We start from the raw sequence: 24,816 nt of genomic DNA on the forward strand, positions 1-24,816 counted from the left end.
GTTTGTTCTTAAGTGGGATAAGTGTCTCAAAAGGCAAAATGCTGACCGATCCTGGTGGCCCTTTCCAAATATAATTCAAAAATAACACTAGGCTCTAAAATGCATATAACAAAGAATTTATGTTTCCTATAAAGGTTACTTTGATGCTTCTTTAAAATATGCTTTTTGGGGGGCGGTGATGGGGAGGGGAGCTTCCCTTTTCTAGTGCCGTAAGACATGCTCTACTGCCGGGCCTGTAATCCAGTACTGCAACCAGGATGCTGATCAGATGGTGACATCCCCAGCTCCTGTCTCAAGTATTTCTTTGCAACTAGAAATTACTTCTGTAAATCATGTCTTTGGAAAATGAAATTAGCATGAGGAGAATAGAATGAAATTTCTGTGGTAGACGTAGTCTCACAACGTGTCATCTTGAAGTCCTGGTTAGTCTCAAACGCGCCTCTGGGGTCTGAGAACTGTGTGTGCTGCAGACCTCCAGGCTCCTACTCACATGTGTTTCATTTAAACCAACCTCTTTGCTCTTTCTCACCTCCCCCACCAACACACACATATTTGTTATTGTACTTGCATACATGCTTCCAAGAGTCCTAAGTGATAAAAACGGACTTACTGCCATCAGCAAAAGGAAATAGAAGTTCAACTTTTGTCCTTCTGATGGGCTGCCCAGACTACTGATTCCATTTATTAGAAGAGAATGAGGAAATCAGAAAAGCTAATAATGTCTAGTATAACTAGAATTAAAAGTAATCCGTTCTTCCAACCATTCCTAAAGCAGTGTTTCTTCTATTTGTCCTTTCCAGAGAACTTATTAGAGTTCACATGTAACACCTGGTTGACGGTGAACCTGAATGCAGAATTACTGTAAATATTTACGATACTATCATTTAATGTGTGTGTTTTGGCCTCCGTAGTTATATCCTTACATTGACCTGTGTGTGCCCATGTTCTGGTATAGGTGTTGAATGAAAGCAGACCTCTTCTTCAGTATGTCACGTGGTAGAAAACTAAAGCACTGGGTAAAAGAGTGCAGAAGTCTAGAAGACCTTCCATGGGTATGGGGCAAAAATCAAACAGTTTTACTCCGGACTTTGCAAACCCTTTTACAGAGCCCTGCAGAGCAACCACTGACATCCCTGGAGGTTTTCAGGAATCCCCCAGGAACCGCAGAAGCAAGAGCCAGTATGTTTCAGCTGATGTCACCGAAGCTCATTTGTATTTCTTGGATGAGACACGTTTCAATTATGTTCTTAACGTGTCAGATGCGCTATTTCATAATAAAGTATGCGGCTGGCTTTTATGCTGTGTTATCAAAAGTCAAGAAAATATTTTTTCTTTGGGATTGCATTTAATGTATAAAGATGCGTGCTTTCCTACATTTTACTTCAGTTTTGCATTTTATCTGTCATTTCTTTTGTAGGAGAAAAAGGAAGGAACTCATTTCAAGTTGAATCAAAGATTTTATTATCTAGCTGATTTTTTTTTTTTTTTTAATCAACTTACATCCTGTTTGTTTCTGAATGACTGGGTCATTTCCAACCTGGCTGGGAGTGAAAGGAAATTGTTTCTGTCCTATGGGTCCTGAGAGGCTTATACAAAATGAGCCAGTGATCTGTCTCCCACGTATAAGGGGGATACAGGAGTCCTTTATGGCCAAATTCATTGGCCTGTGTAGTCTCAGTGAAAGGTTGCTCTGATAAGCAATGCTGCTCTTTGTCCATAAAGAATATTCTCTTCTGGTAGATTGTAGCATGTGAGAAGTTAGATTTTGTAGTCTTATCCTGAACCTTTCCTTAAAAAGAAAATATCACATCAGCTGATAAGAGCAAAAACACCAAAGTCACCTGTCACCTTTAGTCCTGAAAGTAAATATTTTAAATAAATATCTTCACTTCTCTTGCACATAGAATAAATTGAAGCTCTAGAAATCTAAAATCAGAAAGATGAAAAATCCATTATTTTAAATGAGTCCAGTTCTTTAAATTACTGCCAGAGCAGAAGTCGGGGAAAGCAGAAGTCCCATTATCTACAATTCATGTATTTATTGTCTGACACTGGACATAGCTCTTTGGTAATTCGAAGACATTTGGCCTGAGCACTGCTCTTGTTGGCCTTTCAAGGCGGGAGAAGAGGCTCTATGCGCATTCATGCATTGATTCCTGCTGAGACTACTAATAGGAGGGTTAACTGTTTGGTAATTTGTGTGCCAGGAAAATTTGGGCAAGAGTCAATTTGGCAAATGGACTAAGCCTGTAAAGCCACTTTGAATAAGCTAATGAGTAATCATCATAGGGAACTTTGCCTCCAGTAATCTACTTTCTGTTTAGAGCCAGTAACCTAGGGTAGAATGATACTTGGGTTTTTATTATTTATCATGTGCCTCATATGTTAATGGAATTTCTATTCTAATTTATTTTCAATCATGTATTCATACTTATAAAGTATAATTTCCAGCCCTGAAATAGGAAAGACCTTTAAATTTGAACAGAGCCTTTAAAAGTCAGAAGCCAAAATAATTACTAGGAAATTCAGAGGGGAGCAATTTTTTTTTTTTTATTAACCAGTGAAAAAACTTATAGCCATTCTATGTATGAGCTATAGCTTCTTCTAGGTGACAGCTTAGTAAAATGAGCATCAGTTGAAAGGCACTAGATGTGCCAGGCAGGATTCTTAGTTGTGAGCTGGTAAAGCCAGTATTCATGGAGTTAAGCAGGAAAGTGTTTGAGTTGCCTCCTGGGAAAGCTAGGGGAGCAGGTCTTAATCATTCAGCATCACTGACAAATGATCACTGTCCATCTAGTATGCTGTGGGCAAGGCTTCTGCTGATGGGAGGATGTGAGGTGAGTACTACAGCTTGCTGACACCAGACAGCATGACTACCGTCTCGCTCTGGGTCTTAAGTGGTGCCTCCTCTGGCCCTGCTTTTTGCATCACCCATTTCCAAGTTGAAGCCTAAGAGCAGGTACATGTGGCTGGCCAGGCTTAGGCCCCACACCGTCTGTCCAGCTATGGGAAAGATCAGGAAAGCAGCTATTGGGCATGTTTCACTTCGACAGTGGGGGGAATCATAAGGTGGAGAAATCGCGTAACATAGGAAGGAGTTTCAGGTGCTAGACGACCGAAGAAATGACAAATGGATTGGAAAAGAACAATCAAATTATTTCTTCTAATTGATCTCATATGACTTTTCTTCCTATGATGAATAATTGTACTTGGGTCTGCCATTTGTATTCAACGCTCTCTTCTTCATTGTATATCATTATATCAATATATATCATTATATATGCTTTATAACATAGAAATGCAATTTAATTTTAAGTTGCTTTCTAGACTTTCAAGAATAACATGATAGAGAATCAGCTAAAGTAATATTTTTTGAAAGAGTATTTAGGACACCTTGTACAAGAATGGTTGTTTTTTTAGCTCATTCATGAATCTTTCTTGTATAATTCATTTTGACTCCCCAGGAACATTGTTAAGGAGGGAACTAGAGACTGAGGTCTGCGGCTCTGAGCAGAGATTGGGAAGAGAGGGTAGTTCATTTGATCCATGTCTTGCCTTCCCTCTCTTGAAACTCTCGATGAAGAGGAAGGGTCAGATGAGAACTGCGGAGCATGACTGATAAAGAAGATATTTTAATGCATCTCATCGTTAGATATTTGTTGATCAGGGTTGGGCATTTGGGTAGAGGTAGCCAGGTGGAGAAGGGAACAGGATGCACCGAGTATTGAATGATTTGGGGGAGCAATGAGAAATACAGTTAAATGTCACAGAAGTATTTTGTGTTTGTGACAAACATGCACTCTGCTTTCTCATTTTGCAATTGACCATAATTGCTTTCTTCTCTGCTTTCCACTTTGAATTAAAACTAATTGCCTTTACATTGCAGCTCTGCTCCCACCTACATAGTTTTCCCTTTCATTCTGTAAAAACAGTTGTTTGGTGCTTCTTCATTCATGGCTTCCAGTCTGGGTGCTATTCTTGGAGCAACCACCCACTTTCTCACTACCAATGAAGCTGTCCTAGTTCTCCTAAGCTCCTCCACACAATCCAGTGCTTTTTGCAAAAGGGTTTGGTGATACTGCTCATGCAGAATTCCCCGAAAATTCGGCCACTACTTGAAAATGGTTGTGAGTAGATATATATTGGACAATAATATAACAAAGTCAACAGGAACTCCATAATCTACGTATATGGGAACCAACTTTCCTTTACAATTCTAGTAGTATGTGGTTGAGTTGTGGGTGGGGGTGTCCCTACCTGACTCATTAGGTCCACAGCTCCTAGGTCACTGCTCAGAACTGTCCCAGACTGAGCCAGTGAGAGCTTTTTTAAGCTGACTCCTTCTGACACATTTCCATCATTCTTTGAGTAACTTCCTTTCCTTCTCGCAGCAAGCTCTTCCAGGCTCATCTTGTGTTTTTCCTATCCCAACCTCTGGAATTAGCTATACTCCCAGGACCATTAGTCTCTTTTTTAATGGAAAATGGTGTTTAGAAATAAATCTAGTGTAGGAAATTATGTAGATTTCCCATAATCATATATATTTTTATAAACACATATATTTGTATTTTATTTTTATGTATCTCTGTTATTAACCATGAATTCATACTGATATTGATACCTCTGATTCTAAACCAAAGCCACAGAATATGTTCTTGTTCTTTCTCTATTTAAAGCTAACTTCTCCAGTAGTGAGAAATGTGTCTCCCAGTATTCTTCAATTTATTTACTCATTTACTCAAGCCTAGAACATACAGAGTAGTTTCAGAATTGCTAATCCATAGTATGATAAAAAGCAAATATACAAACCTGGAATTCACCATTGTTTACTGCTCTTTAAGGATATATTTCCAGGAAGTGAAGTTTATACAACTTAAGTATACAATTGATGAGCTTAAAAAATGCATAGACTTGTGGAATCTGTACCTCTTTTTTTTTAAAGATTTTATTTATTTATTTGACAGAGGAGATCACAAGTAGGCAGAGAGGCAGGCAGAGAGAGAAGAAGAAGCAGGCTCCCTGTCGAGCAGAGAACCTGATGTGGGGCTCGATCCCAGGACCCCGGGATCACGACCTGAGCTATAGGCAGAGGCTTAACCCACTGAGCCACCCAGGCACCCTGGAATCTGTACCTCTTATAAAATAGAAAAATACTTCCATCACCAGAGAAGTTTTCCCGGAATACTTTCTCACCATAAGTTCCTTCCCCAGTCCAAGCAATCACTGAACGGTCTTCTGAGTTTTTTCATCATGAATTGATCTTATCCGTATACCTGAACTTCAGGTAAATGATGACTGTAGTTAAATATTAAGCCTTAAATGCGGGAACTGTAAATCTCAATTTTTTTCTTTTTTTAAAACTTTTTTAACATTGAAGTATAGTTGACATACAATATATATTAGTTTCAAGTGTACAACATAGTGATTGGACAGTTCTGTACATCATATAGTGCTCACCATGGTAAGTGTAGCTACTCTCTGTCACCATACACTATTATTACAGTATTACTGACTGTGTTCCCTCTGCTGTACTTTCCATTTCTGTGACCCGTTTAACTGGAAGTTTGTACTTCTTAATCCCCTTCAGCTGTTTCACCCACCTGTTGGCCACCCCACCTCAGGCAGCCATCAGTTTTTTGTATTTATGTGTTTGTTTCTGTTTTTTTGTTTGTTTCTTTTTTTTTTTTTTAATCCCATATGTAAGTGAAATCAAAGGATATACATGGAAGGATCTCGAGGTATTCTGCTAGGTGAAGTAAGTCAGGTGGGGAAAGAGCAACTTTGTTTTCCTTTATTAAAATTGTTTTGCCTATTCTGATACAAATTAGAAATCAGTTTGTTGGTTTTTCCAAAAGTTTGCAGGGACTGAAATTTTACTGAATCTGTACACTAATTTGTTAGGCATGGACATGAATGAGATTGAGTCTTCCAACTCATCATCACAGTGTATTTGTCCATTAGTTTTCGATAATTTCTTTTAACAATGTTTTATTGTTTTAATTTCTTTTAACAATGTTTTATTGTTTTCAGTGTAGTGTCTTAAATGTCTGCTCCTAAGTATTTTATGTTTCTGATGCTATTGTAAATCACAGTGTTTAAAAACTTTTTTCCAAATATTTATTGCTAGTATACAGGTATTAACATTGGTTTTGTATGTTGACATTGTATCTTGTCATCTTGCTAAACCTGCTTATTAGTTTTAGCAGTTGTTTTGTATATTATTTAAGATTTTGTAGGTAAACAAACACATCGTCTGTGAATAGAACCCATCTTACCACTTCCTAAGTTGCCTGCCTGTCTGCCTCCCTGCCTTGTTCTCCCAACATCGCCATCATTGTGCTGACTAGAACCTGCAGTAGTGTATTGTTGAATAGAAGTAGTGAGAGAAGACTTCAGTGTTTTCTTCTTTTCTCAGGGAGGAAAGCGTGTATTTCATCATCAGGTATGATGTTACCTGTGCTTCTCTATAGATGTTCTTTATGTCACTGAGATTTTATTCTATGCTGAGAAGTTTTGTCATGAATGGGTTTTGCATTTTGTAAAATGGTTTATCTGCATCTATTGGTGTGGTCATGGTTTTTCTCTTAAGTCTTTTACGGTGGCGAATTACACTTATTTTCAAATACTGAAACAACTTGGATTCCTGATGTAAACTTCAGAGGGTCAGTTTTTAATTTATTATTGGATTTAGTTTGCCTATATTCATGAGTGATCATTTTTCTGTAAATTAAGGAAAGCACTTGACTGGTTTTGAATTGAAGGTAATTCTGGGATCATAAAATGAATTGGAACATTTCCTTCTCTCTTTTCTGAAGGGGTATGTATGGGTTTGGCAATATTTCTTTAATGTTTGGTAGACGTCACAGGTAAAGCCATATGAGCTAGAAATATTCTTTAGGGGAAGTTTTTATTTGTGGATTCAGTTTCCTTAAAATATATAAAGCCATTCCAATTTTCTTTTTCTTTTCTTTTTTAAGATTTTATAATTTATTTGACAGAGACAGAGAGCCTACAAGCAGTGGAAGAGGGAGAGTGAAGAGCAGGCTTCCAGCTGAGCAGGGAGCCTGATGCCAAGGGTTCAATCCCAGGACCCTGGGATCATTTCCTGAGCCCAAGGCAGACGCTTAACTGATTGAGTCACCCAGGCGCCTATATTCCAGTTTTCTATGCCAGTTTATATAAATCCTGAAAGTTATGTGTGTCAAAGGAATTTGATTTGTTGAATTTGTTGACACAAAGTTATAAATTATTCTTTAACATTCATTCTGTGGTAATATTCCCTCTTTTAGTCCCATTATTTACGATTTGTGTTTTCTATGTTGCTCAGTCTGTTTTTTTCTAAATGTTTAATAGTATCATTGATCTTCTAGATGAAAAAGTTTGGCCTTGTTAATTTCTCTAGTATTTGTCTCCTATTTCATTGATTTATTACCTTTGTTATGTCTTTCCTTTCACTATATTTAATTAGCCTTACTTTTTTGAACTTCTTAAGTTGAAACTTAGATGATTGATTTGAGAAAATGCTTCTGATATATGCAATTAAAGATAGAAATTTCTCTCCATCCTCTGCTTTAGATGTTTTAAATTCTCTTCTTTCACTGCATCCCACAGATTTTCACATGTTGTGTTTTTACTTTCATTCAGCACAAAATATATTCTAAATTCCTTTGTGATATCTTCTTAGAAATGTGTTACTTTATTTTTGAATTTTGAGCTGTTCTTCATATCATACTGTGACTTGTATATAATTCTGTTGTCAAGATTTTAGTCATTTGTAAATTGTTGATGGTTTTCAGTAGCTCAGCAAGTGCATATAAAAGTGCATATAAAAGACTGTATCTTTTATAGCCTTGGGGTATTCTGTTCCAAATAGAGATAATAATTCAATCATAATTTATATTATAGTTTCTATGTTTATAATGTCTCTTTTTTTTCCTTTGGCTGCTTTCCAGATTATTTCTTGTCCTTGTTTTTAGCAGTTTTAGTATGACATACTTAGATATGATTTTTTTGTAACATAGATATATTCTGCTTTAGGATTGCTGAACTTTCTAGATTTTTTTTTTTTTTTTACCAAATCTGTGAATTTTTTTGACTATTTTATCTCTTAATGTATTTTTCTTCCCTGCTCTCTCTCCATTTTGGACTCTAGTTATGTAGACTTCAGACCACTTTATACTGTCCTACATGTTTATCATCTATAAAGAGCAGTGTGATAACTGATGGAGCAAGTCTCAAGTGACAGGAGAGAGTGAAGTTAATTGTTGAAGAAAGCCTGACCTTGAACAGATAGAAATCTTCTTCTCTCAGAGTAAAGGGACGCATATAGAGATTGGTGTGGTTATTTAAAGAAGAAAAAAAAAATGGTTAAGGGAGGAGATAGGATGTAGAGGGAGTGAATTTTCTTGATAAAATAAAATTAGGGTAGACTGAGAGTTTGTTGAGTGGTAATTGGGTGATGTTTTGGGAAGAGTGGCAGAAGTTTAAATATTCCCCGAAGTGTAAATGGTAGAGGAGGCTAAACAAAGGGAGAGTGATAGATGATGGGCTCAGAACTCACTGTGTTTGTAGGTGTATTGGTTAGGTGGCTTCCTTTGTGTTCCACTGTCTATGGTAAGATTTAAAAATAGGTTCATCTGAGATAGGACTTATAAGGTAATGGAAGAACAAAGGTACAAAAGAATAATGGGCACTTTTATAGTACTGTAGTTTTCTGTATAAATAATGTGAGATTTGTTGAGTTGATATCCTGTTAGAAGTCTTTCTTCAGTTTGATTCTCAAGTCTGAGATAGAAGTCATTTCAAAAGTAAAGTGTGATGACCCTTAGAGAAGAAATAATGTGGGCAAGATGTACGATGGTGAGAAAAGCTTGAGACAAGTGGAACCCGGAGTTCCATGAGGTTTGACACTGACTCAGGAGATGGTGTGACTGTGTGAGATCACTCATTTGGCCTCTAGTTAGTTGTTATGTAAAATGAAGATAGCCCTTAAAGTTCCACAAAACATTTTTTTTTTTCTGGCTTCCTAGGTAAATTATGGAACTCATATTTTTAAAATAAACTGAAAATTGACCTACTTTGGCTTTTTCCAACATTGCTATAAAAATTTGGGGCAATGGTGAATACAAAATTTAAAATTTTCTTAATAGTTCTAACTTTGTGTATGCCTTCTGCAGAAACTTATATGCATTTAGAAGAGTTAAATGTCTTTTGACTATTTAGAAGTCAAATTTTCTGTGAAGCATCTAGATGACTAAAATATGCATATAAATATAGTTATATGATAACAGTATTTTTCCCCACATTTTACCTAATCTGTTTATGAAGTCACCCCTAAAATTGCATATAGTAGAATAGAGTGTGTGTGTATAAACAGTTGTCACTAATTATTCTTGGGGAATTATCTGAATTCCTGATCACTTATTTATAGGACCCATGCAATGCCATTCAACTTTTTCAACGCAGGAAGTATCCTAGAGTAAGTTAATGATACCTTGGATTCTAATGAGCCATTCTGTCCTCTTGGTTTTGTGACTATGCAGGTAATGGATTTTCTCAGCAGGGTGGGGGACAGGAGCATATTCTCACAACGGATGGGTCATCTGAGCATCTCCTTCCTCTGTTACTGACTTACTGACTTAAATAGTTACTGGATCTTATGAGAGTATATTTAGATTTAACATCTAAGGTGGTAGTCAGTAGGGGGAGTCCTTTCTGTCTTTATCAGGTAGATCTACTTCAACCTTTATGAATGCTAAGGCCCTTGGGTGGACTGCCAGTGGAATGCTTCTCTAGGTGGGAAGGTGAAGCATGTGGGCCTCCCTCATTTGTCCTTCATGAGTATCTCATGGCAGTAGGTGCTCCTCTGGAAAGAAGTAAGAAACCTGTATAAACATGTTACAGTAGGGGATCTCAGAAGTACCCAGAAAGGCCATCAGTGTGCAGAAGTTTGTTGTTTCTGTGAACTGCATTAATTTCATTCATCCAGTCAACAATTACTGTGTGCCAGATACTATTCTAGGTCTTGGGAATAGCAGCAAAGAAGATCTAGTCCCTGCCTTCATGGAGTAACATTCCAGTGGGGGCAGGTAGGTGCTAAGCAAAGGGTTACCAGTACAGTGGGAGGGGCCACTGTTTTCCCCAGGACAGTGAGAAGGAGGCCTTGGTCAAGGTAGCCGCTGAGCAGAGGCCTGGAGGAAAAGAAGTGAGACTTTGGTGCTTTGGGTGGCTTTGTGCTATTTGAAAACCCCACCTGGAGATACAGAGGTTTTTTTTTTGTTTTTTTTTTTTAAGCTCCTCTGCATTGATCAACTAGAAAAATGTTTCTTTGGAAAGCATAAATCCTGACGGCCTATGGCTTAGTGAGCAGACAGAGTCTTTTTGTGAAGGGAAAGGTGCCATTCTTTCCAGGCAGATGCAGCCCCATGCCTGGGCAGACACTGAGTGAGTAGACACTGGGCTCCCACTCACCTCTCCAGCTGGTCTTCCTTGTGCAGCGCGTGAGCTGCTTAGCCTAGGAACCCTGCATGAAGGTGTGTGGTGGAACTCTGGGCAAAGAGAACCGGAAAGCCAAAGACCCAGAGGCAGGACCCTGTGCAGGAACCAGGGAGGCCAATGTTGTGAGAGCTCAGCGAACAAGTAGGATTGGAGGAGATGGGGTTGGACTTTGTTTCACTGATCAGTATCAGTGAAGATCATCGTTCTAGTAAAATATGATTCAGATATGATTTTGTATGATTTCTACAGCAACCGTGATAAGAAGCTTGAGGTTAAAGTTAAGAAACACAGCAAATACAGAAGCTTAGAATTTAACTGAAGTCCTCTGTTTTCGGCACATTTCCTTATACTGTACCTCAGGGATTCATTAACAACCTTACGGCATTAAACCTAAAAAAAAAAAAAAAAGAACATCAGCTCCCTTACAGAGTTCTATTTTTACAAAAACAACTTTCTGAACTCTGTATTGTGTTCTGAAGTGTCAAGTTTCTATTCATTTTCTGTAGTTGAATAGGTTTTTTTAAAAATTCTCTATTGCTGTGACTTAGATGGTTTTCGCTAAACCATTTATACCTATTTTCTCATTTAATGAGTATCTAAAATATTATCTTTCCTATCACAACAATTTTAGAAATGTGGCCCTTCAGCTCTGCGTGTCACTCAGCGCTGTCCTGTGGATTTCTTTCAGCTGGAGATGGAGAAGCTTCAGCTGCAGGGCCTTGAGCAAGAGCACAAGCAGCTGGCGGCCCGCCTGGAGGAGGAGCGCGGCAAGAACAAACACGTGGTCCTGATGCTGGTCAAGGAGTGCAAACAGCTCTCGGGCAAAGTCCTAGACGAGGCCCAGAAGCTCGAGGACGTGCTGGCCAGACTGGAAGAGGAGAAGAAGAAGACAGGTACGTTAGAAGAGCAGCTCTCCGCCGAGAAACGAAAGAGCACAGAAATGGAAGCTCAGATGGAGAAACAGCTCTCTGAGTTTGACACGGAACGGGAACAGCTTCGTGCTAAACTGCACCGCGAGGAAGCCCACACCACTGACCTCAAGGAGGAGATTGACAAGATGAAGAAAATGATCGAGCAGCTGAAAAGGGGAAATGATAGCAAACCAAGCCTCTCTCTCCCGCGAAAGACGAAAGATAGGCGTTCGGTGTCCATATCTGTGGGGACAGAAGGACCTGTGACAAGGTCTGTTGCTTGCCAGACTGACCCGGCGGTAGAAAGCATTGACCACGTGAAGAAGTTGCCTTTGACTGTGCCTGTGAAGCCTCCCACAGGGAGCCCCCTAGTTTCCGCCAACACAAAAGGAAATGTGTGCCCCAGTGCCGCGCTGGGCAGACCAGGTATCGACAGGCAGGCTTCCCATGGTGACTTGATTGTCTCCTCTCTGCCTACTGTCCCCCCTCCAAGTGCAAGCAAAATTGAGGAGAATGGACCAAGCACTGGCTCGCCGAGTAGCACCCCCCCACTTCCCAATAGCACTGCCCCTCCCACCGTGCAGACGCCAACCATAGCTCCCCAGAGCCACGCACAGGCAGCATCTGGGCACAGTTTACACTCACCGTGTGCCAATGCAGCTTTGCATCCAGGTCTAAACCCTCGAATCCAAGCAGCCAGATTTCGATTTCAGGGCAATGCTAATGACCCAGACCAAAATGGAAATACCACCCAAAGTCCTCCATCCAGAGATGTCTCTCCAACGAGTCGTGACAGCCTAGTGGCCAAACAGCTAGCTCGGAATACTGTGACCCAAGCACTGTCAAGATTTACGAGCCCTCCTGCAGGAGCGCCCCCGAGGCCTGGGGCGCCCCCTACGGGGGACGCTGGCACGTGCCCTCCGGTCGGTCGAACCAGTTTAAAGACTCCTGGCGTAGCACGAGTTGACAGAGGAAACCCTCCTCCTATCCCTCCAAAAAAGCCAGGGCTCTCCCAGACTCCTTCTCCACCACACCCCCAACTCAAGGTTATTATGGATAGCAGCAGGGCCTCCAGTGCGGGGGCCAAAGTTGATAACAAAACTATGGCTTCGCCTCCTTCCACTTTGCCACAAGGGAACAGGGTAATAAATGAGGAGAATCTCCCTAAGTCATCTTCCCCTCAGCTGCCACCAAAACCATCCATAGATTTAACTGTGGCACCGGCAGGCTGTGGCGTTTCAGCCCTGGCCACGTCTCAGGTGGGTGCCTGGCCTGCTGAAACCCCTGGACTGAGCCAACCTGCATGTTCAGAAAGTTCCCTTGTCATTCCCACCACCATTGCCTTTTGCTCTTCCATAAACCCTGTTAGTGCCTCATCTTGTAGAACAGGTGCCTCAGACAGCCTCCTGGTAACAGCATCAGGTAAAGGGATTGAAATATTATACCCTTTTTTGAAGAATGTGGCCTGTCTTCTCACTTGCCTTAATTTCCTTCACATTGCCTTGGAACTTTTTTTTTTAATTTGATACTTTTTTCCCTATTTCTTTATCATTTTCCTCTCTCTCTCTCTCTCTCTCTCTTTTTTTTTTTTTTTTTTTTGTATTTTTCTTTAATGGCTCCAGGGTATGGTGATTCATCTTGCTACATCAATTGTGGTTTCTTGATACTAAGTGCTTTCTTTTTTAAAATATCTTGAAAGTAGTGGTTTGGAGCACATGGACACCATTAATTTAGAGACACTAAAGCATTTCCATGGGAAAAAAGACTGTTTGTTCTTGTTAAATATTTATCTCACGAGGCTTCAGTATTAGGGGGTCGACACCAGACAATCTGTGCTCAGTTCTGTCCCTTCAGAGAGAACGTTAAAAAATCCTTTCAAGTGGTTATGAATGCTTCAGTCTACCTCGAATTGTCAAATTGATCAGATTTGCTCCATAATTGGTATGTTCTAAGTTTTAGTAGTGGCTTGGTATTCTTTTCAACCTCAAAAAGAGAGTACGTAAATTTTAAATCCCTGTTCTAAGTTTATTTTAAAGGCTGTTTATTCCGTCCCCAGCAGTTGTCTTCCCGCCCCCGAGCGCAGATGGAGACCATCGCGTGTAGGTATAGTGGGGAGGGTTTTCCCTGCAGATGTGCTTTGTGAAGTACGTGACTCTTAAACGAAGGAGTTGATAAAGAACTGGGTTTTTCCCTTTTGTTATGCAGTGCTAGAGAAAGCATCGCTTTTTATTGACATGACTGGATTAGTTCTTCCCTGAACAAAGTGGCTCTAAAATAATGTTAGCGTGTCGAAGATACCTTGAAAGTTGACAGCATTCTCTCTTACCATGGACTCTTAGTGGCTACCAGAGACCATGGATTCTAATGAGAGGGAACTTTAAGAATTAAGGGAAGGGCTGAGTAATGTTATTTATATTTAAAATTCAGGAGTGTGGAATGGGAATGAGAAAAATAGGGAGCACAGTTCTTGCTAATTGTCAGGTAATGAGAGCAATATGCCAGCATTGACTTACCTAATTATAAACTGTTCCTTGAAATTATGCTCATTGAGAGGCTGCTATTCGTATTTTGGTGCATAATTGGAAATTGGGAAACAGGATGGCCTTTGCTGTCAATGAGACCTGTGCTGGAATCTAGACCCTGCAGTTTATTTATAGCTGTGTGTTTTGGTGATTCTCTTGGACTGAGCAAATTTTCTCTTTCTTCATGTGGAGTTTATGCTTCTCAGATGAGGTAGGGTGGCTGTTAGGATTAACTACCCTAACGTGCAAAGAGCTTGGTCTTGCACTTCGAGCAGCATGAGTGATGAATAAATAGAGGTGATACTCTTGCTTCATTGATATTGTTGCTTAAAGCATTTTCAAAAATTTGCTTTAAAATTGATGTCACTATTAGTACTTTGTGATTGTCTTTACAGCATTCAGCCTTCCATATTTTTTTTTTAAAGATTTTATTTATTTATCGGGGGCGGGGAGAGAGTGAGCACAGGCAGACAGAATGGCAGGCAGAGGCAGAGAGAGCAGCAGGCTCCCTGCAGAGCAAGGAGCCCGATGTGGGACTTGATCCCAGGACGCTGGGATCATGACCTGAGCCGAAGGCAGCTGCTTAATGAACTGAGCCACCCAGGCGTCCCCAGCCTTCCATATTTTTAATTCAAAATGGTATCACTGAGCTGAACAGCCCTTCCCATGGCATAAGAATGATGGTAGCTGTTTTCCAGAGCTAAATCCACATTCAAAGTAGGAATTTTTACTGCCATTCAGGAGAACCAGAGAATGTACCGTAAGGTCTGAGGGCCATCTCAAAGCAGAGATTCCAAAACCCTTGGGAGCAACAACGGTGCTGTTGACATAAAGGCACAAACTGTAAAACGGAAAACACGTGTTGTTTTGTCAGGTTTTATTTTATCTTATTTTTTAAAGATTTTTATTTATTTATTGGACAGAGACACAGGGAGAGAGAGAACCCAAGCAGGGGGAGTGGGAGAGGGAGAAACAGGCTTCTTGCTGAGCAGGCAGCTGGATGCGGGGATCCCACGACCCCGGGATCATGACCTGAGCCCAAGGCAGATGCCCAACAACTGAGCTACCCAGGCATCCCTTGTCAGCTTTTAAAAAAAAACTATAAAACCATCTTTGCTTTGGACTGTGATGCTTCGCCAGTGATTTCCTCAGTCATGACTGTGCTCCAAGGTTCAGTCTCAAGTGTCTTGGTTTCAGTGGAAAAGCTTTAAAATCAGCGTCCATAACTGAGGAACATTTTGTCAGCAGGATCTCAGACTCGGTAGACAAGACAATTCCTAGACTGTCACAAGTTCGCCAGAATGACCTAGCTAGGAGAGAGTGGAATTTTGGATAAAGGTGCTATGATCCCTCTGAAAAATGCCCTTTGCTTGTGTCTAGAGAGCAAAAGAGGATAAATGAGGGAACCAGAGTAACAGCAGCCACTGAAGATAGGTGAAACTGGTACCTTATTTTCTGTTCTCTGGTTTTGCAGTTGGCCAAAATCATCTCAGGGTTCCAGAATTACCCAGTGGGATGATAAGTTTCTAAATTACTTGGTTATAGGGAGGAATAGTCATTCAGCAAGCTTTCCCTGAGCATCTAGTCTTGGGAATAAAAAAGTTATTACAGTAACATAAGAAGGGTGATTAAATCAACTGTGGGGGGCGCCTGGGTGGCTCAGTGGGTTAAGCCACTGCCTTCGGCTCAGGTCATGATCTCAGGGTCCTGGGATCGAGTCCCACGTCGGGCTCTCTGCTCAGCGGGGAGCCTGCTTCCTCCTCTCTCTCTGCCTGCCTCTCTGCCTACTTGTGATCTCCCTCTGTCAAATAAATAAATAAAATATTTTTAAAAATAAATAAATAAATAAATCAACTGTGGTTGCAGGTCAGCCTAACTTTTCCAAATGAGATCCTGGATTTTAACTGCTTTTCATTTAGGTTGCCCCTATGTTTGCCGCCATGCCTCTAGCCGCCAGGAAGCACCAGAGCTCCTTCCGTCTTGCTTCTTAACCTATCTGTGCCTGGGTGAACTTGGGTCTCTCCAAATCATAAGCTCATTGAAGGTTATTAATCTTCTAAATAGCCACTAATGCCATTATGGTTGGTAGGAGCAGGGTACGAGGACAGAGCACATCTGCCAAATCCTTGGTAGGTAGATGTCTGTTCCAGATTTAGTGAGGAGTAGAGCTCTGGACTGAGCCTAAGAAGAAGGTGGGGTTAGTCCACTTCTGCCTCTTTCTAGTGTCACCCTAAAGAGCCCGTTTGTTCTGAGCCATTAGCTTTTTCATCTAAAAATGAAATCATTGAACCAAAAAAAAAAAAAAAAATAGTTTCAGACCAGAAAGATTTATTAAACTTGCCTGTTGAATTTTTCAAACAGCAGTACACTACCTCTCCCTTCCTGGAGAATCACTAGATCCCATATCTTTAAAATTCTCAAATTCTGAGTTTCTATATTTGCTTATATCTGTGACAAACAATTACAATTTAGCTAAAGCAGTCCTGAAGAGAATTGCAATGACAGAAGATACCACTTTAATGAATTATGCTGTAAATTTCTCTATTAGCAGTTTCTGTAGCCAAATGTTAAATTTTTAAATAGCATTTTAAATTCTAGATGAATTAAAATTTCTTGTTCCTCCTGAACTTATCCAATGAATGCATTTTAACTGTTAGATAAATAGACATTTAAATCAGAAATCACCCTAGGCAGCTGAGTTTTCATACCCTTGGAAACTTGTTTCTGGTTTCTTTTTGGTTTGGGGTTTTTTGGGGGGGAGGGTGGTAGTGGTTTGGTACATTTTATTTAATTTGGTTCAGACATTTTTTTCCTTAAACATTTATTAAAAAAAAAAAAATGATCCTCCCTCTAAGATTGGCTTAAAGTCTAAATCTGGAAATGAGACCTATTTGAGCTATGACATTAACCTTCTCCACACTCTGAAGCTGATGCCAGAAGCTGTTCTCAACTTCTGTTCCCTCTTGCATTGCATGTTCTGTTCCCTTCGTCACCCACCGCATGTTCTGCATATGCTCACCTTTACTAATGTTTGCATATGACGCTGCCAAGCTGAATGACCTTTTTCTAACCTCATTAAAGTAGCTGTATGATGCAGGTCTGTTCTGTCATTACCTAAGCAGTCAATAAATCTTACCGTTTTTATTATTGTTGGGAATTTCAAATGAACAATAAAAACTCATAGCAAAATTTAATTTTATCCCATATGGATGGAAGAATTCATTTAAATAACTTTAGCTATTGGAAATGATAGTGGGGATAAAAGTTTTTTATTTAAACTTTAAGAATACTTGGTATTTCTAAAGCATTTTTCCTTTTAAAAATATTTTCCACACCTCTTAGAAAATAAAAAAACAAATTCCTCTTGTTTTGTATGACAGAAAACCGATTTCTTGAGTGGTCTAAAGATTGAGAAAATTTTTGAATAAATATTTTCTCTTTCAGATAGCTTAGCATTAACAATAGAGTTTCTCAGCATACTATATCCCAAGTTTCCATAGAAAGCATTTAGAAATAAATCTGCATTTAAATGGTCACCAAAAGCCTAGAATTGCATTGGAAAAAAAAAAATGAAGATAAAATCTAAAAGAAGAGCAAATCATTTGATATATAGGTGTTGTTACTCTTTATAGGATACCAATAACAAAGACTGTTTGGAGGAGCTAGAGAAGGTGGGGGTAGCCAGGAGGACAGTGGGGGTGGAGGAGGGAGAAGGGTTGGGAGAGAGCACCAGGAGCTCAAGCGGAGAAACTCACTGAGTTGTGAGCCACACTCCCTTCTGTTCCACAGAGGACCACCTTGCAATGCCTTCATGTTACTTTTGTGTTTGCTTTGCAGTCAAGGTGTCATACCTTGGTGTTTATAATTTCTCTGTTTATCATCCATTTCTAATAAGTACTGATTTAATTTTTGTGGGCTTGTTTTTTTGTTTGTTTTTAAGAAAATACAAAAGGTAAAATGTACCAGAGAGGAGCCTTCTTGTAAGTATGAAGTAAAAATACTACTTTTGTAAGAAGAGCTAATGAATATCAATGGGGAAATACCATAAAGCTTAGATAAATATTTAATTTTATAAGCATTTGAATTTTGTTTGTCATTGCAGTCTAATAGGGTAAAAACAATAAATTATTCATGGACCCAAATGATTAATTATGAAGATGTAATATCCAGCTTTTAATAAACAGACTAGTTTTATATGTATAAACTGCTTTTTTTTCACAAATAATTTTTAAAATACCAAGAAATCTTTTGCTTTTAATATTTGTTAAAGTAATTCAGGTCTCAATTAAACAAATTTATTACATATTAATGTAATACCCATATATGTAGAATATTATCCTGATACCAAGGTGAAGGAAACATAAAAAGATCATCTGTTATGTCCCACTACAGAGAATGTTACTGGGTTTATGCAGAAAGTGTACCCTGAGGAGTGAATATGTGCACATAGGCCCCTCCGCATATACCATATACACCGGGATTACTTTAAGGTATTTGGGGCTTCAAAAGGAAGAAAGTACAATGACTTATTTTGAAAGTTAATTGTATCTAAAACACATAAAATACCTATATATCACGTTAAATAAACATTTTTACTTTACTGTTTTTACAGCCTTTTGACCAAGGAAGAATTCAGAAAATTTTCCATGCTATATGCAGCCGACTTCACACACTTAACAGATTCTCTTCTAAAGCTGCTAAATACTGATGAGAAATATCTAACTATGATAACTCTTATGATTCTTATTAAAACTATATGGTAGAGTGCCCTGTTTTGTTGGCTAGTGAAAGTTTCTGGTACACAAGTTGTAAAGATGGCCAGATGACAAAGTCTTCAGAATCATGTCTTGCATATTTGTGCTGGTATACAAAGATTCTAGATTCAATTCAATTCAAAGTATTCTAGATTCAATTATATATGTTGTGTTTCTTTTAGCTCTTGATATAACTAGCACTTGGGTCCCTTCATTATTTTTCCCCAAATAAGGGAGTTCAAGTAACTTAAATAGATTTCTTAGCAATATTTGATCGCTCTTAGTGATCTGTATAAATTTTTAGTTAAATACCTTGGAAACATGGTTGAAAAAATAAAATCTCTATTTCTTACAATTATTTCTATACCTAAAGATGTCAGTTCACTTTTCAGATTGATATTGAAATTGAGGAAATATGTTCGTAATTTTAAAATTCAAATTGTTTTGAAACCTTGAAGTGGAATTTGAACTTTTAAAATGAGAGAGCCATCTTAGTTTCCTAAAACCGACCACTACTTTAACATTTATAAGACTGATAACTAAAAATAATATGTCACTGTGTATATTAATTTAATTAGCAGATACAAGATTGAAATAACAGTACAGGTTTGTGCTAAGTAAATATTAACAGATTGATAATGTTAGAAACCACATAATCCTCTAAGGATACGTATTCATATGTCTGTGCGTGTGCGTGCGTGCGTGTGTGTGTGTGTGTGTGTGTGTGTGTAATTCAGAAACAAGTGGGTAATATCTGTCTCTTGTCCTTGCTCCTACTCTAACTAGGGTCACTTTAACCCACAGGCTGGTCACCCTCCCTAACCCCTTTGCTAATGAGTGGTGGTCCTGCCCCCCTGGCTGGCAGGCCCACCCTTCTTCAGCAAGCTGCTGCCCAGGGAAATGTCACTTTATTATCAATGCTGCTTAATGAAGAAGGACTGGACATTAATTACTCCTGTGAAGATGGCCATTCTGCCTTGTATTCTGCTGCTAAGAATGGACATACAGGTAAAGATGGCAAGAACTTATCTTTTGCAAAAGGATGGGGAGTCAAAAGCACTGGTAACCATTGCCATGAGCAAAAGGTTCTTTTGGTTTTGATTTTCTCTTACAGGTAGTAGTGGATGATTTTTTTTTTTTTTGCATGATTTAACGATTTTGTAAATATTGTTAAAAAAAATCCAAACTATAGTTTTGTAAAAATGTAAAATTTCAGGGGCACCTGGGTGGCTCAGTCTGTTGAGCAATGGACTTTTGATTTCCCCCTCAGGTCATGATCTGAGGGTTGTGAGATCAACCCCCCATTGGGCTCCATGCTCAACACAGGGTCTGCCCAAGATTTTCTCCCTTTTTCCTTTCCCTCTGCCTCTGTCCTCCCATGCTCACTCACTCACTCTCAAATAAATAAAAATCTCTTTTTAAAGTAGATTTTATTGCAGCTAGCAAAAAGTGATCTTTGTTTTATGACAATGATATGTATTGTGTATGTCAAAATCTGGGGTCTAGTACTATGAAGCACATTTTAGAAGAAAGCCTTCCATCTATAATCACTTTAGTCAGGACAAAATAGCTCTAATTTGTCTGTTAAAATACCTGTGTGTGAAAGTCATAGTGACCGGGCTTAACACATGCTACAGTGAGGGCAAGTTTTAGAAGTTAGAGAAGGTCATGGGTCTGAAACTGTTCTGCCATTGGAACAAATTATAGTTATTTGGATTTTTTTTTAAAGAGAACTGAGGAGTTGTACAGCTACAAACGACATATTGATGGAGTCTGGGAATTATTCTTGTTTCTCAAGTCTTGTGGTCAAATTTGCTAAAACATATGGTTGTGCAGAAAAAGATAATTTGCCGGCAAATCCAGAATCAAATAGCATTGCTCATATAAGCTGCGTGATTGTTGAGTACTTTGGAGAAGTTTTCAGAGCTTCACTGTGTTCAAGTGGACTAATTGGAAGAATCCAGTGAGCTAAGAAGATAGCTCATGATTTTAAAAGTACTTTTGGATTCTTCTTTACTTCAAAAGCCCTGTGGGAATTTTCTTTAATGTCGAGAAATTAAATCTGGTAAATAGCACGAGGAACCTGAGTCCTAGATGATATTTATGCCAGAGTCAGATGACTTTATGTGGGTTTACCTTACCCATGGAGTAGGATGACCATCACATGGAAGTGTTTCAAAGGTTAATTATCACAAAGTAAGAATTTAACTCTTTAAATACAAAAAATGGTATTTCAATTCGGCAAGTAGATTTTGTTCTCTACCCAATAACGTTATCTCCTGGTATAGACTGGTGGAAAAATCTGGTAGAACATTTTTTTTTTTTAAGATTTTATTTATTTATTTGACAGAGAGAGTGATCACAAGCAGGCAGAGAGGCAGGCAGAAAGAGAGGAGGAAGCAGGCTCCCTGCTGAGCAGAGAGCCCGATGTGGGGCTGGATCCCAGGACCCTGAGATCATGACCTGAGCCAAAGGCAGAGGCTTAACCCACTGAGCCACCCAGGCACCCCAACATTTTCTGATATATAATAGTCTTATCTCTCATCAGCAACTCTTCCCAAAGTAACACACACACACACATACACACACACAGCCTTACCTAGTTGGTGAGTCTAGGGCGTTAGCATCTTCTGGAAAAGAGGCTACTTTTCTCTGTAAATAGCTTGCGGGGTCTCATATGCACCATGCTAGAATTGTCAGGTGGACTGCGCACGGGAGAGGTCCTTTGGGTTTAGCATCTATGTAGAGCTTGTTTAGAATTTGGCTCACCATAACTCTAAATGGGGAATTTAAATGGCTTTCTATTAAAATCCACAGACTGTGTGAGATTGCTGCTGAATGCAGAAGCCCAAGTCAATGCTGCTGATAAAAATGGCTTCACACCCTTGTGTGCTGCAGCTGCTCAGGGACATTTCAAGTAAGTGGTGCTCTGAATTCTTCCTTTTCCCCCCAGTGAAAAGAGTCTCTATAATCTGCACACATATTTCAGTTCTGGCTGAATGTGTAAGCTAGTGCTTAAAATCCACTGGCAAATAAATTCACTAAATATATTTGAAGATTTAAATGAGAAGTAGGATCCTAAATTTGCTCTTCTTCTTTAAAGGAGAATAGTTGTGTATGAGGAACATGAAGAAGAGAAATGGGTTGTGTGTCGACCTCACGTGAATGAACTTGGTTCTGAAGAAAATCGATTTATTGTCTATCAGCATATATGCAATGATACATACACTAATAAAGACTGTAATTCACTGTTAACCGATCCCCCCAACATAAGAAAGCTTTTTTACTTGTGATGGCATTAAAAGCAAATTCTAGAATTAGATCAATTACGAGAATCTTAACTTCTGAGTGGCACTTCATTCAGTATTAAATCCCAGTGTATTCACCTTGTTTTATCATCTTAAAAAATTGAAGCAGAAACTTTTCATACTAAAAGTAATTAGAGCACAAACCCAAAAGAACCTACCAACTGAAATATGTGTTAAGTTTAACAGTGATTTCTTCAGGACCCTCCCAAGTCTGTTGAACACAGACATGGCTTTTTAAAATTAAGAGTCATGGTTTAATAAAATAGAATGCCACTAAGCTACCTGCTTTCTCTTCCTGTGCTGAAATGTCCTGTAGGGAATGCAAGCTGTTTATCTAACTGTCTTGATAGAAACTTTTTTTTTTTTAAGTTTTTTAAAACTTTAAATTCAATTAACATATCATGTATTAAGAGATTCAGATATAGAGGTCAGTGATTCATCAGTCTTACGTAACCCCCAGTGCTCATTACATCACGTGCCCTCCTTAATACCCATCACCCAGTTACCCCATCCCCCCATGTCCCTTCCAGCAACCCTCAGTTTGTTTCTTATGATTAACAGTCTCTTATAGTTGGTCTCCCTCTCTGATTTTGTCTTGTTTTGTTTTTCTTTTTTCCTTCCTTCCCCTACGATCCTCTGTTTTCTTACATTTCACGTAGGAAAAAAAAATTCACGTATGAGTGAGATCATATGATAATTGTCTTTCTCTGGTTGACTTATTTCATTCAGCATAATACGCTCTAGTTCCATCCTCGTCATTGCAAATGGCAATGTGGCTATTGTGGACATTGCTGCTGTAAACACTGGGGAACAGCTGCCCCTTCAGATCACATTTGTATCTTTGGGGTAAATCCCTAGTGCGATTGCTGGGTCGTAGGGTCACTCTATTCTCAGCTTTTTGAGGAACCTCCATACTTTTCCCAGAGTGGCTGCACCAGCTTGCATTCCCACCAGTAGTGTAAGAGGGTTCCTCTTTCTCTGCATCGTTGCCAACATCTATCATTTCCTGACTTGTTAATATTAGCTGATAGAAATATTCTTAACATATTTCATAATTCCTATAATACAGGTTTTAAGGTTCACACTAATGTTATTGATTCTAATTGTCGCATTTTAAATATTCAAAATGCATCTTTTTCAAAATGCATCTGTTTTTTCTGTGTGTCTGTTGCAGACCTCGTGAGTGTATTGTTGAGGACCATAGATACTGTGCCTATGTCCTGAATCCTCCAGAAGGGATTTCTTCATCAGGCCTAGGCTTTTACATTTATTGTCACCCAGCAATGAGTAGTGCCACTTACTTGAAAAGTCTTAGAGTACTAGGAATGCAGGCATGGCTTGCTTTGTCAAAAAGAAGAAGCCTGAAAAAGAAAAAGAAGTACCCTGGGGGTACCTGGGTAGCTCAATGGGTTGAGGCCTCTGCCTTCAGCTCAGGTCATGATCCCAGGGTCCTGGGATCGAGCCCTGCATCAGGCTCTCTGCTCAGCAGGGAGCCTGCTTCCTCCTCTCTCTCTGCCTGCTTCTCTGCCTACTTCTGATCTCCGTCTGTCAAATAAATAAATAAAAATCTTAAAAAAAAAAAAAAAGAACCCTTGGCATTGATTAGTTTAAATATATATGAGATGCAAACACATATCAATATGAAACTTTTAAAAAATATATATATAAACCAAAAGTTTTCAAGAAAAGTCAGGGAGGAAAAAAGCATATACCTGAAATGAGAAAATGAAGATGTTGTAAATTGCTTCTTAATTTGATTATGATTTGACCTACTTTTCTCCACTTATTTGCATCTCATTTTACAAGCACTCTGCACAAATGCCACAGAGTCTTGAATTCACCTGTTTCTTTCCTCCTTGATTCTCAGAGTTGTGAGTGTCTTGCTTAGCCATCTTTTTTCCTTGTAAATAGCCCCCCTTCAGGAGACAGGATAGCCTCTGCTGTCTGTTCTCCCCAAGGCAGCCCTTTGCTCAGCCTCCCTGCTGCCTTTTATAGTGGAGGCACATGGTGCCCTGCTGTCTGAGCTATTTATAATTATTTTCTCAAGTGAAAAATCTCAAAATGACTCAGCAGTCTGACTTTTTTCAAGGTTTAAGCTATTTTGAACCACAAATAATATGTATGTCACATATATATATAAGTTCACAGTTAAGCCATTCATCCCAATTAGTTAAATACATTGCAAGTACTCCACGTTTACAAGTTGGTTACAGAAAAGTGTCAAAACACTTGATCAATGCTGCTGTCTTAAATTTCCATAGACGTAATTAAATTTGTGTTAAAATATATCTTCTAGCCTTGCTACAAAACCGTATCCATATAATAAGACCCACAGTAGTTGATACATATATAAGTGAAAACTTGTTATGATAAGATACAGAATTGCTTTAGCATTATTTCCTTGGTTTAATATCTGGGTCAGGTCCTTCTGAAATCAAACCGGTTTTAGTCTGATTAATTGTAATCTTGTGTTTAGGTGTGTAGAATTATTAATTGCATACAATGCCAACATTAATCATGCTGCTGATGAAGGACAGACACCTCTATACCTGGCCTGTAAAAATGGAAATAAAGAGTGTATCAAACACTTATTAGAAGCCGGAACAGACCGCAGTGTAAAAACCAGAGTAAGTACCAGTTTTGGGGGGTGGGGGGTTTGTCCTATAATTTACCCTGTCTGCCAACTCTGTAGCTAGAACAAAATATATTAAAATAGAGGTTACTTTGTTTTTCTTTGCTTTTAGGCTATCAGATACGGACAGTGTCTGACCTCTGACTTCTGTTGGAGTGTCTGCTATGAAAAGCCTTGTCCGTTAGCCTAACT

General features: G+C 39.0%; 1 protein-coding gene across 4 annotated transcripts in view; it reads left to right on the top strand.

The window, feature by feature from the left end:
• CTTNBP2 (cortactin binding protein 2) overlaps positions 1–24,816 on the top strand; it is a 150,155-nt gene that overhangs the window by 63,144 nt on the left and 62,195 nt on the right. For 2 of the 4 annotated variants that reach the window (XM_082693812.1, XM_082693814.1), the window contains exons 4-7: positions 11,186–12,830; positions 19,489–19,692; positions 21,502–21,601; positions 24,469–24,619. In XM_082693812.1, the coding sequence (XP_082549938.1) occupies positions 11,186–12,830; positions 19,489–19,692; positions 21,502–21,601; positions 24,469–24,619 (2,100 nt within the window). Of the gene's footprint in view, positions 1–11,185; positions 12,831–17,870; positions 17,911–19,488; positions 19,693–21,501; positions 21,602–24,468; positions 24,620–24,816 lie in introns of all 4 variants that reach the window. The other 2 variants (XM_082693813.1, XM_082693815.1) reach the window with 2 other exon arrangements.

This window comes from Mustela nivalis (assembly GCF_964662115.1).
Source record: "Mustela nivalis genome assembly, chromosome: 12".
Classification (NCBI taxonomy): domain Eukaryota; kingdom Metazoa; phylum Chordata; class Mammalia; order Carnivora; family Mustelidae; genus Mustela; species Mustela nivalis.